A 17105-nucleotide genomic window follows, 5' to 3' on the forward strand; every position below is an offset into this window, starting at 1 on the left:
GGGGTTAGTTTCCCAGAGTATTGTGAGCTGCTGTTGCTGCCGCTACCGGCGAGTGTGGCTGTGAAGGAAGAGAAGATTAAAAATAATAATAATAATAAAAAATAATAAGCAAGGCGGCTGTCCCTTTAAACCGGAGAGGGCGGGCCTTGGGCTTTGTAGGATGACATCAGTGGGTTTGGCTCGGAGACTCAATGGAAACTCAATGAGCGAGAGCCTGGGCTGTACACACACCCCGAGAGGCTGAAGGGGAAGGAGGGAGGCAGTTAGTTGAGCAGGCAGAGGAGGAGGCAGCAGCAGCAGCAGCTCTGCTCGGCGCTTGGAGCTGGCGTCGGCGCCCAGCCGCCCTTCCCAATCCTCCTTCATCCTTCCTTTCCCAGCGCCGTTCCCCCCTGACAGCCACCGGAGCAGCAGCGGCAGACGGGCTCCTTCCAGGCAGGGTCAGTATTGGGGGGATCCGCGCTGGTTTGGGGGTGCAAACCCGGGGGGAAAGGCGGCCCCTCCGTCCCTTTGTTTTTTCTGCTGAGAGAGGAGGATCGGGCTGGGGGAGGGGAGAGAGGCTCTGGCTTCCTCGCACTCGCAGCAAGGCACCAGCGGCGGAGCTGGGGAGGGACGGGGGGCAATCCCGTGACAGGCGGAGGAGACGGACCCGAAGCGGGGAGGACAAAAGGTTTTGATTTTTTGGACGGAGACAAAGGCTCACGCAGCAGCCCCCCACCCCCGCTTGAATCTCAGAAGGACGTGTTATTAGGGGGCTCCTGTACTCCTTCACACACACACACGCACCCCTTCATACGTTCTTCTCTCTCCTTTGGCAGGTTTTGCTTTTTACATCTTGAAATGGCTCCAATCATCTATGTCTTAAATCGAATTTTTGGCGGCGGGGGGGGGGGCGGTTGTTTGAGATCGCCATAATATCCCATTTTACTGGGGACACTGCTCTTTCTTCTTCCTTTCCGCTTCCCTGACTTAACATCTGTGAATGATTTCAAACAATCAGCAGTGACTAACGGGTATCTTACTCCCCCTTCTTAACTTCACCCCCCCAACTGGTTCATGGTGTGGGGGGGCATCTGTAGTAGGCAGCATTGTATTTCTGAAAGTGTTATCTGTGATAAATAGGATGGGCATGGAGGGGAGGGGGATGTTGTTGTAAATCACTATCTCCTTTTGTGCACAGGGAAGGTTGGGGTATTGTTGTTGGGGGCAGCTTAACAGGAGGACCTTCAATAATCATTTGTTCTAAAATGTAGCTTCCTTGTAGGTGCACAGAGCTTTGTAATAAGGATCCTGTCGTAAATAGAAGTTTTGTGCTATTTCTTACAGATTGTGGTCTAATTTCATTTTTATTTTTTCTGCATCATCAGTCATTATTTTATTTTTTCCCCTAAAGATGCTTCCCAGGTTAGAAGAAGGTGACTTTTATTTTAAGTTCTGCTTGTGGCTGAGTGAAAATACAGTCTCGCCAATTGTTACCTCTCCTTAGTGTCTGCATTTGTTGTGTGGCTGATCAGCCTTTCTTTAGCTCCTCTTCATATTTTTGGTAACTGCTCAAAAGAGAATTGGGGAGAGGAGAGAACAGGAAGCAATATCTCTGTTTTGGCCGGTTGCTTCTTAAATTGTGATTTCTTAAATTGTGTAAGAGAGATGTTTTCTCTCTCTCCCACCCTGCAAAATGCTGAAGCTGGTATTAAATACCCCACTTCCTTCCACCACCACCCCATCCCAATTCCTTCAACCCAGCAGCATCCATTATGTATCTGGTCAGCTCTTGTATAGTCTGGCCTACAGTGGCCTTAGGTGTATTCTTGATTTCTAGCAAATCAAGTAAGACTTGATAAGTCCTCATATTTGCAATAATTGGGTTGTTTTTTTTGGGGGGGGGCAGGGGCATTAGGTAGGGAGATGGTTGCCTACTTGAATTTGTGCTGGAACCTAGTTATCTGGGGGCAACTGTGTGTCTTCTGGGCATGTGTGTGTACATGTTGATAGAAACATGTATATATGTTCTGGGGTGTGTGTGTGTTTTCAAATCGTGCTTGCTGGGTTATAGCTTCCGAGAGTAGGTGAGTGTGGTGTGTAAAGAGGATATTAATATATTATAAGCATCCACTCACGCTGAGTGTATGCATTAGGGTAATGTGTGGGAATCCTTCCTGAAACTAAAAGAGGGAATTCTTGGTTGTCTGCTTGGCTGCCTAGGGCTGTTGCTGCGTTGGGTGAATGCAGGTAGAATTGGCTCGCTTTTCTCTCTTCTCTCTCCCCCCCCCCCTAATTTATCTTTATTTTTGGATGTTGGAGGCAAAGGCCTGAGGTTGGAGAGAAACGAGTATGATGGTGGGGGAGAACTAACTTTTCCCTCTGATACTTGGAAGCAAGTCCCTGTCGCTTTGCCCTTGGCTCAAACTGGTCTTGCTGCCCTTTGTGAACCCATTTGCATGCTTCCTGAGGCCTTATTAATGTTATGATCCTAGACACTCAGGCATAAGTCCCACTGGGATTAGTAGTATTTGGGATTGCGCTTCACGTCACTGCCCCAGCCTGTTCTACTCTAACTTCTTTTGTTGCCCTCTCACTGACTTTATTATCTAAACAATATCTGCTTTTTAAAAAGAGACTTTGAGGTGGCCTGCCTCTTACCTGGAAGTGTTGTGACAAAGCTGGGTGGAATACACATGAATCAAGCCTTGGTGCTCTTGTAGGTCACAAATCGTTGGCGACAGAACCTGGATTCTCTGTGGTGTATGGATTAGTAGGTGCTCAGACCTTGGGCCCTACTGTTCCTGTATTTTGTGTAGTCTTGCTGTTGAGCAGTGCTGGCAGAGAAACCTATGCAACTCGTAACTTTTTGGGATCAAGCCTCCCCAGAGTTGCTTTCGAAAGGCTCTGGCTGTAGCCTGTTCTAGTGTCACTAATTGTATAGTGATTGGGAATAATAGAACTTTGGCTTGTATGTTGGATCAGGTATAGGATAGGAGTCAAATAATTGTGCAGTTGACTCCTTAAATAAATATGTGACCTCTGAGGGAGAAATCCTGTCCCCTCAAGTTGGGTGCACCCTCTTTATTCTAGTTTGGATTTGTGAGTTGGTGCAGGCACCAGGTTTGTACGGGCCTTTCACTTTAGTGCCTTTCCACACCTCTTAGCAGTGATGGGGTCAGGAGTTCCACACTAGAAACCATTGCACTGATGATGCAATGTGCTCACCCCTGCTGTTTCATCACTAGAAACCTTATAGGTCAAGGATGGTGGTGGAGATTGCTGAAGAGTGCTCTGAGCTGCTGCCACCGCATACCTCAGCCAGTGTTCCCTCTAAAAGGGATTCCCTGACAGTTGTTGACCTCAATTTCCATAATCCCCAAGCAAAGGCTGGGGATCCCCAATGCAGCTGGGGATGCTGGGAGTTGTAGTCAACAACATCTGGGAATCCCTGCTAGAGGGAACACTGGCCCTCATCTCTTCTCACTGAGCCTTGGAGCTCATGGGACCTTGTCTGGTACTTGAGTTGGGCAATCCCTGCTCTCTCTAGGGCTGTACTTTCATTTTGTGCCCTGTTTGAGCTTTCAGATAAGAAGGGGGTAACATATTGGCATCTGCAGATACATACATTTGCAAGCATAGAAAAATGTTGCAAGGGTCTAGCCCTTGGTGTGGTTGGGATAACTGAGCATTTAGGGGTTGTGAGACCCTCTCAAAGCATACAGGGAACACTTAAATGTATCTGTAGCTTGTCTTTTCCTTTTTTCGTAATCCCATGACTTAGTGGGATTACAAAGTAAATACAAGGTTGGATATGCCCATAACATATCTTATTGGGCTTATTCTGGCATCTCATAGAGAGTGTTCCTGATTTCTCTCATGCTGCGCCCTATCGAGCAAAAGCACCCCCTTTGCTACTTAATCCTTACCCGTTCTTCAAAGCAGCGCACCCCCCTGGGAGCAATGCCTGCATACAGTGCATTAATAAACATGCATTACATAAATTAAACATACAGCAGCATCCTCTAAAAGGAGGCACAATTTCCCCTCTGCTCCCTCGGACAGATCTACATTACTTGAATGTGGAGGTGGAGAGCACAAGATGGTGGCCGTCCAGTGGGATCTTGTTGGGAACTCTCCAGACCTCTACTCAGCAAAGGTCTCTGCAAGGAGATTGTTATTGCCATGTACCCAAAGGTGGTATGGCTCAGGTTTGGCTAGATCTCTTGAGGGAATGGGTATACTTTGTTGAAAGTTGCTGAGTGTGGGAGAACATGGTGGACCTAGGGGTCCAGTCATCTGAGGCATGCAGAGGTGTGACTTGAGAGCCCATGAAGAAGATAAAAATGTGCTGGTGCAATCTGCTGTGGCACACGACTGTGAAGTGGTACTACTGCACAGGCAATAAGCAAAGTGGGAGTCTGTTCTGTGGAACAGAAACACTCTGAATCCAGTTCTGTTTCTTCCAATCTCCTCCCTTTTGGGCCCTATATGGGCTATGGGCATGAGGGAGGAGCCTTCTGGTTCGGTTGATCACAAAGCCTGACAGGTGTAGATTGCATCACCAGTTCCTGAGATGGATTGGCTTCCTCCACTAGAGGATTCTCTGAATAAGACTAACACCTTGATCTTAAGCATCTTTACTTGCATATCTGTCCCATTCATTTCAGTGATACTTGCTTCCAAGTAAGCATGCTTAGGCTTTAAGCCTAAGGTAGTTTTGGATTTAGGGTGAATGGTTAGGTTGTACTGCTTTCTTGGATCACAGAAATTTGTCTTTCTGACATCCTTCCTGAAGAAATTTCAGATTGCTGTATGCTAAAAAACAGTTTTGGGGATCTTCAGTGAATTTGGAGACTAGACTTCTCAAAGAGAAGTAGAGCCTAGGCTTCTAAATATGGCATCCTCTAAGGCACAGTACCAAATTTGGGCCCCCAAAACTTCTTGTGAGGAAAGTGGGAATCCAGGATTTGGCTCCTCATAGTAGCTGAATATACAGGTTTAAGACTGCTTTGACCTTACTTTGCATATCCTTTGCTTCATTCCCCAGAGCAACTGAATCATGGAGCTTCGAGTGGGGAACAAGTATCGGCTGGGACGAAAAATTGGTAGTGGTTCCTTTGGAGATATTTATTTGGGTGAGTTTCTTCTTGCTGCTGGAATGTTTCTTCTAACTTCTGCAGTATCTCAGATGAGTGGGGCTAGCGTGTGTGTTGAGAAAGGTAAACTCCAGGTATTCTGCTATCCTGTTACCCTTGGGGAGAGTACTGACAGAGTGGAGGAAAAGCAACTTCCCAGCTGTTGCAGATGGAAAAGATTGTGCTGAATAGCAGTGGCCAACCAAGTCAGCCCCTCCAGCAGATCTACCTTGCCCCTCCTGGATCTACCAATTTTTAATTTGTTTAATCAAAATGTAAGATTTGCCCACAACATTATTCGGGGGCAGGGGGGGGATGTTCTCAAATTGTAAGAATTAATGCTACAATTATACATCTCTGTATTGGATTGTATATGTAAAGTTGATTATTATTATTATTATTATGGCCAACATCCTCACTAACCACGCGCCTCCACTGTGCTTAATAATCCAGAGTCCCACTGTGCAGTCGGATGGAGATTTGTACCAATCTCTCCTTTCCTAGGAAACACTCCTTAATACATAATGCATCTCTGATGGCAGTGTTAAAGAACACTTCTGGGGAAGGAGAGCTCAGTGAAAATGCACAGCAGGATGCTGTGCGGTCCATAGCTCAGTGGTAAGGCATCTGCTTTGCGTGTAGAAGGTCAGAGGTTCAGTCCTTAGCATCTCCAGCTAGGGACATTGTAGCAGGACCTGCTCTCCTCCACCCCATGCAGCTTCCTGCTGGGGTGGCACGCATCCCAATACTACCCCCCTCCATGCATATGGTGTCGGTGCATGGTGTTGCTGGCCATGCAAATATGCAGGCTGGCACTGTGCGGGGGTTATTGGAAGGTGTGTTGCCCCAGCAGGAAGCTGCATAGGGTTGTGGAGAGCAGGTCAGGGCCTGTTTCCCCTTAAAGTTCCTGGTACAACGTCCCTAGAAGTACTTGAACCGCAGTTCAGGCACATCTCTAATGGTGGTACTCGAGGATGTAGAAGTTGGCCAGGGGGTGGTTGGGGAGGGATGTGTTCCATGCCCCTGACAAGGAAAAAGAACAGCTTGTGGGAACTTCTGGTTACAACTGGCAAGGAAGTACAAGCAAGAGTTGTGTGGGCTGGGGGAGCTCTTCAGTGACCATTTGACCGCATGCTGAGACAGAAGAGATCTGTATCTCCTGTGTAGCTATAACCACCACTGGGCGATGTTCAAGGTCTGTGGGAAAGAGTTCAAAGGTCTCTCCTGCATTATACTGGGAAAGAGGGAAATGGCATCTTCCAGGCCAATCGGCATACAAATGGAGGGGGCAATTCAGGAAGGCCCCTCACCCTAGAAAGCATGCCTCTCACACGTTGACAATGGCTGACTGAAATCATCACTGTCAGTGCTCTGACTTCCCATTTTTTTTTAAAAAAAATCTCCTGTTGTGCCTTCCTTTTGGCAACCTATTGTTCTTTCTCATACCTTGGACTTTCTGTATCTGTCCTTCTGGGTGTCCTTTCTCTTTTGTCTGCTTAAGGATGTGCCCAGGAGCAAATGAAATGTTCTAGGTGTGGCCTCCCTATCTTGTGCTGCTTCAGAAAAAAAAGGCTACTGTCTAAGTGATCTCTAACCTGATGCCTCTGCATGCCCAGCCTCCCTCCCATGTAGTTGGCTTTCCCAACACCCAGCAGTGTATCGCATTGCACACTCCATCTCCAGTTGGGTGTCTGGCATTGCTACAAGATTTGCCAACTTCACTCTTTCCCAGATTCCACCTCTTGAATGCACTTGGCTTCAGGTTATCTTCTTCCAAAGTGACCTGTTCATTTTTTTTCAATATGCGCTTGTCAGCTCATTCTAGTCCTTTCCCCTCCACATGGATAGAACTTGATTATCTCAGGCATCTATCACTTGGGCCCTTCTGCAGAGGTTGGACTACAGCTCCTGTCATCCTTGACGATTGGCCACTGACTGGGGGTGATGGGAGTTGTAGTGCAAACACAGCTGGGGGGCTGTAAGTTATACAGCCCTCCTCTGACTCAGTGGTTATGGTGCTCTCTGTGGAGTCCTGTTATTTATATGTGCTAAATGCTTTTCTCTCTCCATTATGTTGCATTTTTCTTATGATTCTTCATCTCCAAGGATTGCCATTATGATTACTGTAATGAAGACTAATTACATGACTTGCTTCTTGCCCATTGAAATAACTCTTGAACATATGGTTTCTGTTGTCATGCTGTGTACTGCATTTTGCATTTCTGTTATGGCGCATGGCCAACACAGAAATAAAACTGAACTTTAACTCCTCTCCAAGCTTCTGGTCTTCTACTTGTTAAACTCTCTGCTTTACGTGGATCTCCTCTTAACTCGTTTTACAAGCCCACTCCTTTGTCTCATTTCCCATCTCTCACCCCCCTTCCCTCTTCATGTGTTCTACTACAATGATTTAGCTATTGGACTTGTATCTCTCTCTTCCATGGATTCAGGTAACTAACAGGAGATTCTCATTTTATCCTCAGGAACAACTCAGAGGTAGTTTAGGCTGAGCATGTAATTCACTCAGTGAGCTTTATGGCTGGGAGGGAATAGAGCCACCTTAGTGGTTGCCCATTTGCTTTGGAACATGCTTCAAGAGAGACTGCTTGACCTGCTTTCTAGCAAATTTCCAAAAAGGGCTATGTCATGAAATCACATTTAAGCAGGCTCTTCCAGCGTGGTAGTAATCTTATGTGGGGTGTGTTAGAGTGATACTGCTTCTACTGATTGATGCACATTGCTCTGGAGAGCACCTTGGGGCTATAAAGTAGGGCATAAACTTTGAAATAAATGGAGATTTGAACTCAGGCCTTCCAAGTTCTATATTCTGTGCACTGCATCAAATTACATTCACTTCTCCTTGTATCTGAATTTGCTTTTCTCCCACACCCTGCTCTGCAAGTTACTTCTCAAAAACCAATTCTTCAACCAAGTCTGTTAGCTCCACATTAGCTGCACCTTCACTGCCAGCTGACCTCTATCTATCCTGCCTATATTATACCTTTGCCCATCCTTGATGTTTCCCTCATCCTAGTCCTGACCCTAAATTTTGGTTAATAAGCCCTCTAGACAGGCACTGCACCACTACTCTGGTCTCTTGTGTTTCACCTAGTATTCTGCTGCTAAAACACTTAGTATGTACCATTGCCAATAACTGTAGAATAACTGCCAAAGACTCTGTAGATTGTGATAATTTTACTGGCACTCTCTAACTTCATGGTATTGATGTGAGCTATATATATTTAATGTTTTCCTGCTCTTCCAGAGTTTGAGCACATATAGGGAGCTAAAATACAACCAGTAAGTAATTATCTTGAACCTTTTATAAGGAGCTAACACAGTTCTACAGGATTGCAGGTCAAATGGTAGCAGTTGGCACTGCATAATGGCTGTACTGCATATACATGGTCACTTCCAAGATGAACATAACAGCCCTGCTGGATCAGGCCCAAGACTTATCTAGTCAGCATCCTGTTTCCCACAGTGGCCTGCTAGATGCCTTGGGGAGGCCCATAGGTAAGAGGTGAGGGCACACCCTCTCTCCTCCTGTTGCTCCCCTGCAAATGATATTTAGAGGTATTTTTGCCTCTGGCTGGAGGTGACCTGTAGCCATCAGACTAGTAGCCATTGATAGAGCTGTCCCCCATAAATTTGTCTAAGCCCCATGATCAGACATCCATGTATTAATATATTGTTGGCTGTTAAAGGGGTGTATAGCTGGACAGAGACCCTGCAAGCTCGTGGTGGGGTATTTGTGGGGGGAATGTAGGGAGAGACCACAAAGAATGCCCAACACTGCTAGTTCTGGGGAAGAAGCCCAGACCTCCTGCCAAAACCAAAAACTGCTTCTGAAACAGCTGAGAGTACATAAGTGGAATGCACAGGTGAAGGTTCTGAAAGGAGGTTATTTTCCTCCTGTCAATCAGCAGGGCACAGCCAATAACACTGGAAACTTTCAGGGAGGAGAATGAGAGAGAATTGGTTGGCGGGCGGGGGGGGGGGGGGAGCATTATACAAGACACAGGCTATATAAAGAAAAAAGGAAGAGAAAATGCCAAAAACAGATAGGACAGCCTAAAACACAAATTAACAAAAAAAAGAAAAATCATGAATGCAACAAGTTTACTAAATAAAACCCATTCTGGCAAGACCTTCCCACCCCTTTATTTTGCCTTCCTGCTGCCCATCACTGCCTACAACTACAACAAATATTTATATACCTTTTCAACAAAAAAGTTTCCAAGGCGGTTTACACAGCGGAATAATAAATAAATAAGATGGTTCCCTGTACCCAAAGGGCTCACAACCTAAAAATAAACATAAGATAGACACCAGCAGCAGTTACTGGAGGAGTGCGGAGCTGGAGGTGGGTAGGGCCAGTTGCTCTCCCCCTGCTCAATGAAGAGAATCACCACTTAAAAAAGGTGCCTCTTTGCCCTGTTAGCAGGGGCATAGAGCAGGGGCACTGTTCTGTATTCTGTTCTTTCCTCCCCAATATGAGATGTCAGATCTGACGCAACACTTCTTTTCGTGGGTTCCTCTTGTTTGTTTAATTTAGAACATTTCTAATTCCCTTCTTGGGCAACACTCTCTGAGTGACTAACAAAAGAAAACTGGCAGATGCATAAAAATGCAATATAAAAAGGAAACTGCAGAAAGATAGTAAAAGCCATACTAAAACAATGCATAAAATCACAGTATCTAAAAGACAAGTAAAAATGTCTTCACAAACACTCGAAAAACATCAGACTGGATACCAGGTGGGCTTTTAATGGAAAGAGAATTCCAGAATCTGATCATAACTGGAAAAGCCCCATAATGAGTCATCTTCAGTCTCCGGGGGTAGGGGGGGAATAGGGGTCGTCTCTGAAGAGGGGCTTAATAGTCAACCGGCTTGTGTGTGTGGTATCCTTAATGAATACAGAGTTGATGAAGTAAAGGTGCAGTATGTCCTCCAGGAGTCAAGATGGCAGTGCTGTGCATCCAATTTTATTAGACACAGTATGACCCCCCCCCCCCCAAAAAAAATCACAACAGGAAGATTGCAACCAATAACAAAGACCACCACCTAAGTGTCTGCCGCTTCACATTCAACAGGATTTTAATACCACAAAATCAAAGGATGTATCTTGCATTATACATCTACTTGAGTCTGGGGTCTTGAAACTTTCCAACCTTTGCCTAAGATCTCCTTTTCTCTGTGTCTAGGCTGAAATGCATTGGACTTCAATAAGTGCTTCACAGCATTGTGAGACTTTGTCGTCTTATTTTATTTATATATTGCCTGGTTCACAATATATGCCTGGTTTATATATGGTGGTTCACAAGATGCATGCTTTGATTTGGTGGTATTAAAATCCTGTTGAATGTGAAGCAGCAGACACTTAGGTGGTGGTCTTTGTTATTGGTTGCAGTCTTCCTGTTGTGAATCTTTTTGGTGTCAGACTGTGTCATGTAAGGCGCTGCCAACAGGTGTTCAGCTCCCAAAACAGCAATGAATTTGGCAAGCTTCAGCAATCAATATCTGAACTGAAGTGTTTGGACCCTTCCCAAGGTTTATGTTCATCCCATCTCATCCAGATCTCAGTGTGGAATAGTGGGAAATGAATTATGTAGGTCAGCCCTGGTTGCTTTCTCTGTGTTCCACTTGTACCTTCCTCTCTACTTTATAGGTTTTCCACTTCTGTTTCCTCTGACTAATAAATGCTGCGTGAAATGCATTTTGTTAAATGTTTTTGAAAAGGGCAAACACTTCTGATGTTTACTGCTCCACTGCAAAGCTATAAAGGCTATTCTCACGACGAGCAGCAAAGACCGGCTATGTCAGCTAAGCCCGGGCTTGACTGCCCATGGGAACCCATGGGAGCCGACTGGCTCTCAGTGGCACCTCGGCAGCAAGCCGGCCTCTTAAATGAGGTTAAGGGAGCGAGCGTCACGTTTCCCTGGCAGTCTCTCAGCCCTGGCTGCTTTCAGCCAGCGCTGCAACACAGACGGGTTCCTGCCCACCACTGGGCCGGGGGGGGGGTGTCCCCACAATGCACCGTGCAGTCATGTGGTGCATTGTGGGAATCTTGGAGTGATCCTTCTGCCTTGTTGTGAGAATGGCCTCTTTGTGAGAGCAGGTCAGATGAAGCCAAGTGGTTAGTTGCTTCAGCACCAATGTGTTCTCTCATCCCCCCCCCCATCTCTGTGTTAAATGAGTTTTGTGCTGGGCAGCAGTATGAAGGCAGTGTGTGCACACGTGCATTCAGAGTGCGGCCTTCCTGATGCAACCTGAGCGGGGTCTAAAATTAACAGAGCGGACATTAAAAAATGTGAGTGAGAGCTGGTCTTGTGATAGCAAGCATGACTTGTTCCCATAGCTAAGCAGGGTCTGCCCTGGTTGCATTTGAATGGGAGACTTGATGTGTGAGCACTGCAAGATATTCCTCTCAGGGGATGGAGCCACTCTGGGAAGAGCAGAAGGTTTCAAGTTCCTTCCCTGGCTTCTCCAAGATAGGGCTGAGAGAGATTCCTGCCTGCAACCTTGGAGAAGCCGCTGCCAGTCTGTGAAGACAATACTGAGCTAGATAGACCAATGGTCTGACTCAGTATATGGCAGCTTCCTATGTTCCTATGAGTGTGCACACATGGGCACACCTTAGCGAGAACACGGTTCCGCACATGTCAGTTACTGAGTGAATTTACTCGGTCTGTGTTCTCAGAAAGCCGGTATGACTGGGCTGGAGTGACTTCACCTGAGGGAGGGCTCTCTGTTGTTTGATGAGCTGAGATTGGAGAATGCTGGGGACCAAGCCTGCCCTGGCTGATGAGAGACTGGGAGTATAGGGACTAGACACCCTGTAAGCCTTTTTTTGCATCGTATGGTTCTCTAATTCAATGGCTTCTGTAAACACATGTCTGGAATGTAGAGACTTTGCTTTCTATGGCGAAGATTGTTTTATTTGGAAGGCTCTGCTGAGCAACACTGGTTGAGCTGAAATGGTGGTGGGGAAAAGCTTGGGGCTCTGACACAGGAGCTGCTGTAGTTTGGGAGGTGTTGTGTTGGAGCTGCAAGAAGGTTTTAATAGGAGGAGCTGCCACAGGTCAGAACTGGGGTGTCTTGGCAAGGAGGACTGTGATGGAGGGAACAGCTTATTGCTTCAAAGAAGATTGTGAGCTGAAGGTGGTTTGGCGGGCAGGGCATGCTGGGAAACTGGTGGTATCTGTTTGGACAGTTCCTGGTTGCATGCCCCTCCCTCAAAGGGAGGGGATGCATTCTCTTTGTTTCCTGACCTGTTAACTCTCTCCCTGCCTGCCTGACTTCGCCCATCTGTTCAGTTCCTTCCCATTCTTTTGATTGAGAGAGAAGGAGAAATGTTGCTCTGCTGCTGAATGCTAATAGAAATTGTCCGTGTGTGTGATAACAGGTCTGTGTATCTAGAAAGGTCCCTTGTGAAAAGTGCCATTTTTACTTAAGCTGGTGATATCAATCTGTTTGTAAGACCTTCTCTCCCCCCCCCACCAACCTGCCCCCCATCAGAGCAGTTTGAAACGAATGGATTCTGAAGATGCAGCCCACATGATTGAGTGAGACAGGGGTGGATGCTGCGTAGGATTGTTGATCATTTCCAGATCTCTCAGATCGCTGAAGCATAAGGTCTCCATAGCTTTTGTATCTTTATAAAATGTCACAAAGAACAGGACTGTTTCTAACTACCCTTTGTAGTCTAGACTACGGCATAATTTCTTTTGGAAGCAAAGGCCATTTTACCTTAAAGCCTCAATGATGTGAAGAGATGGATGCCTGGGAATGTTAGGTTTGTGGTGGTGTGGTGTTCTGAACATAACAGCTGTAGACGCTTCTACAGATATCCACATCGAGTGGCAAGGCAAGAATCTAATGGCAAATTGGGGGTTTACAAGAGAATACTGGGTATGGGGGTGCAATCAGGTGGAGGTCATAGGTAAAGGAAGGCTAGTGGTTTAGGAAGGGAGTTGTTGAAGAACTGAAGCTTAAGGAGGAGCTATAGAAGCTTGACCAGTAGTCCATTACAGGTATAAGAAGCAGCGTGGCACAAGGCCTAGCGATGGAACTGGGAGAAAGGGGCAAAGGCGAGTAACCAAGTTCAGTCCTTATGGTTGTCAAGTGGTTTCTGTGATCTGTATGGTTCCTTCATATCCCTCCATCTTATTCCCCTATGCCATGCAGGCTAACCTTCTTAACGTTCCTAAGAAGCAGGAGTCTGTGGCATGACTGGGCTGGAACAGGAGGATTTGTGGGCCTGGCTGTGGCAGAAATTTAGGTTTACCTCTCTGGCACTGAGCTACTGCATTGCTGCTTGCTCCTGGGTCAATTGGGTGTGGAGGCTATGTAGGTATTGTGGTATGTGTTGCACGGCACATTTCATACACCAGACTTGGACACTTGCTAATTACCAGAATGGCTAGCCATTGTTGCCCTACCCATACTTTCCCACTCCTACTGCCTTATGAATCTGAATACAAGACTACTCTGAATTTAATATGAGCCCCTTTAAAAAAAGAAAGAGGTTAAATACAGGCTATACCCTTATCTACCCAAAAGGAAGAGGATTCTGAATTGAAGATAACCCCCAACTTCTAACATCAAATAACTTGGAAAAACCTTATCTTGGATTCAGGTAAATACAGTATTCCTGCATCTCCCCTGTAACCATCTTTTTTTCTTTTTTTGACGTGGGTGAGGGATAGACGAGACACTCCTCCAATGTGATGTTATAAAAATCAAACATATTAAGAACTTGAATGCAAAATAAGCAGGCTTGAATAATTTGTGTTATGCCCAAAGCCTGCTTGAAGCTGAACTAGGATTTTAGTTTTTTAATGGCAGTTTAGAAACAGTCTTCACAGGTATCTTAGGCCTTTAGCCTGAATGGCAGAATTAGTTGCCTTGATACATTTCCCCAGATGGTATTGTCAAACCAAACACAAGCCTATAATGTACAAGATTCCAAACCTTCTGCTCACAGAAATACCTCGCATGTGGCCACTGGTGTTATAAATGGATTCCATTTTTCCTGAGTCTGCAGACGACAAACCTGAACCAGTGACTCAGATGTTGGCTCCTGCGTGCCCATAGCCTGCCTCCCGCTCTGCCTCTCGGCTAATTTCGCTGGGGTTGTAGCTCTAAAGCCTAGTGACAACACTCTTTAAATGTCAGCATTAACTTTGGTTTGCTGATCATTTTAGCAGATGAAATGAAAATAAAGCCCAGGGGAGCAGGTGGGCAGGGAGAGGGCGAGAAGATCCTACAGAGAAGGAAATGCAGTGAAGAGAGAGGAGAAACCGGGTAGTTAGAATGAACAGGAACCTGAGTGAGCTTGTGGATTGTAGAACGCTGGTCCTAAGAGGGATAGATTTTCCTAATGAGTAATGCTAGGCAGGATGATAATGGCTGAGTACTTAATATTGGAAACGTGTGTTATGTAAGTGCCATGTTTTGTCTGGCCTATTCAAGAAGAGGTTTGAGTTGGAGGATCTCCATCTAGAATTTGCCCTCAGGGCTACAGCAAAAATGGAGTGCAACAGCTTTGCCATAACAAAGTTCATTGGCAGGATGATAATGCTGCTGCTCTATGTGTGGTTTCCCCCCCTTTCCTTCTTCCTTCCCTTCCCTATGAACACCTGTTCAGATGATTGCTTCACCTGCACCTGTTCCCTTGGAGCACACTGAAAGCTTCCTGTCTCCCTGGCTTATCCAGTAGTATCTGTTGTGTCTGCATTTATTTCCATCAGAGATAACACTTTTTTGTTGAAAAGCAATATAAAAGTAGTATTGATGATAATGATGATAAAAGAGCAAGGGTTTGGTAGCTTTTTGCCTCTTTGTTCAGTTCGAAGATTCTGCTTTGTAACCCTTTGTCATTTGGGGCTATAAGAAGAAATATATTCACTTTTCTTCTGCAAATCCAGCTGTAGATATAAGAACATTTTTAAAAATCAGCTTATTAATACTTTTATCTTCCCCTGAAGACAGTTGTTGGGATGGAGCCTGGCTATGGGAGCAAGTTGCAGTTGCTGTGGTGAGAGATTGACACTTGGCACATGTACAGAGGTGCTCTTTATTTCACATTTTCCATAGCAGACCTCTAGAACTGAACATAAGCAACAAGTCAGACTTGTGGTCCATCCAATATTGTCTAGGCTGACTGGAAGGAGCTTGCTAGGGTTTCAGACAAGGGCTCTCTCAATCCTATTTGGAGATGCCAAGGATTGAATTCGAGACTTGCCTGTGTTCTGCCACTGAGCTTTGGCTGCTTCTCATCCACATAGGTTCAAGGGGTGGGCCCTGGTCCAGGCTCGATCACACTGCCTTGCCTGCACCCGATCTGTGTCCCAGGATTTGAGGGTGGTTCAGAAGCACTACTAAACCACGGCTTGGTGTGATGTAACCAAGCAGTCAGGGAGTGGTTCTTGGCCTCTTTTCCTGGTTTGAAGCAAATCCTATTTTTGCAATTATCCAAAATGGTGAGCTATAAAGTTCATGCTTGCCCTTTGTATCAGGACTGGACGTCAGTGTTTGATCCTGGATTTCAGTCTTGATATGCAGGGCAAATGCAAACGATGGCTTGCCTCAAACCAGGGAAAGGGGCAAGGGATCACTGTGCATGTGAGGGGAGAAGGGTCCACATGAACCTCTGGCTCCTTGTTTGCTGCTTCATGGTGCCCCAAACCATCTCTTCAGTTGGTCCAGCAGGAATGCTTAACTGGCGAGCTAGATCTGTCTTCTCCAAGACCCCAAATGGCTCTCTTCCTCTCATAAACTCAGACCAGCATATGTCTCTGTGCTAATGATTTTGTCCATAGAGCCTTGCCCAGACTGAAAAGTTCAAAAAGCATGAGGACTGTACTACACAGAATGCCCTCTACTTGCAACTCCTCTTGATTTGCAGGTGCTGACTGAAATGAAATCAAAATATTGCAGCTTCATCTTTTTACTTATTTCATCCTGTTGCCTTTTTGTGAACTGTTGGGTGCAGCTGACTGGCCAGGCAGCCCTTTTGGTGAGGCATTCTTTGGGGGGCATTTTTCTCTTCTTCCTCCCCTTCCTCCCACGATCTGTATTGAAAAGCAAGCAGTCCCTCCAGCCACCAAGGGTTCCAGCTATACTCCATCTCCTGCTTTATTCAGAAGAAACAGGGTTACATTTGAGCTTTGCACTTCTTGCATTTCATGGCCTTTGGCCCCACTGTTCTCCCCTTCTATCCCTTGTGTAGCTACTTCCTCCCATTGAGAATAACACTTGACGCACATGGCAGTGGGCTCTAGTCTGCAAAAAGTTTATGCCACAATTAATTGTTAGCCTTTGGGGAGCCACAAGACTCTTTGGTGCTGGCTTCTAGGACTGTCTTAAGAGAAATAGTCGGGATTGTGTGTTTTCCATTATTACCTCTAACAAACATGCTGAGCCCAAATTCCAACTTCCTGAGTGTGCGTGTGCTCCCTCTCCCAATGCTTCTTGTAGTCCTGTTGTTACTCTACAACAGGCCTGCTCAACTTTGGCCCTCCTGCAGATGTTGGCCTACAATTCCCATAATTCCTGGCTATTGGCTGCTGTGGCTGAGAATTATGGGAGTTGTAGTCCAAAAACAGCTGGGGGGGCCTAAGTAGAGCAGGCCTGCTCTACAACTATCAGTGCATGACAGGAAGGGTTCTGTGGCCGCGAGGTAAAGCTTCAGCCCTGTCTGTTCTGCTTCCCCTAGACATGGGAAAAGGCAGTAAATTGTTTTGTTTATATGTATATTACATTTATATACCACCTCAAACAGCTGTCTCTATGTGGCATACAAATAATTGAAAATAAGAATAAATTTAAATAATTAAAAGACCAAGGCATAATGTCAAAACAGAGTGGTTAGGCATAACCAAACGCCTAAGTGAAGAGTTGTGTGTTTAAGGCCCCCTTCAATGCTGGCCAAGAAGCCAACCCCTGCAGCTTGTCAGGAAATGGCCTAATTCCTGAGCATGGCC

The 17105-nt window shown here is 45.9% G+C and overlaps 1 protein-coding gene across 5 annotated transcripts in view; it reads left to right on the forward strand.

Moving 5' to 3' along the window:
* CSNK1E (casein kinase 1 epsilon) overlaps positions 1-17105 on the forward strand; it is a 68110-nt gene that overhangs the window by 13303 nt on the left and 37702 nt on the right. For 2 of the 5 annotated variants that reach the window (XM_053253478.1, XM_053253482.1), the window contains exons 1-2: positions 4-437; positions 5027-5114. In XM_053253478.1, coding sequence (XP_053109453.1) covers positions 5039-5114 — 76 coding nt within the window. In that variant the 5' untranslated portion in view covers positions 4-437; positions 5027-5038. Of the gene's footprint in view, positions 1-3; positions 438-648; positions 668-749; positions 812-5026; positions 5115-17105 lie in introns of those variants that run through there. The other 3 variants (XM_053253481.1, XM_053253480.1, XM_053253479.1) reach the window with 3 other exon arrangements.

This window comes from Hemicordylus capensis, chromosome 5 (genome assembly GCF_027244095.1).
Source record: "Hemicordylus capensis ecotype Gifberg chromosome 5, rHemCap1.1.pri, whole genome shotgun sequence".
NCBI classification, from domain to species: domain Eukaryota; kingdom Metazoa; phylum Chordata; class Lepidosauria; order Squamata; family Cordylidae; genus Hemicordylus; species Hemicordylus capensis.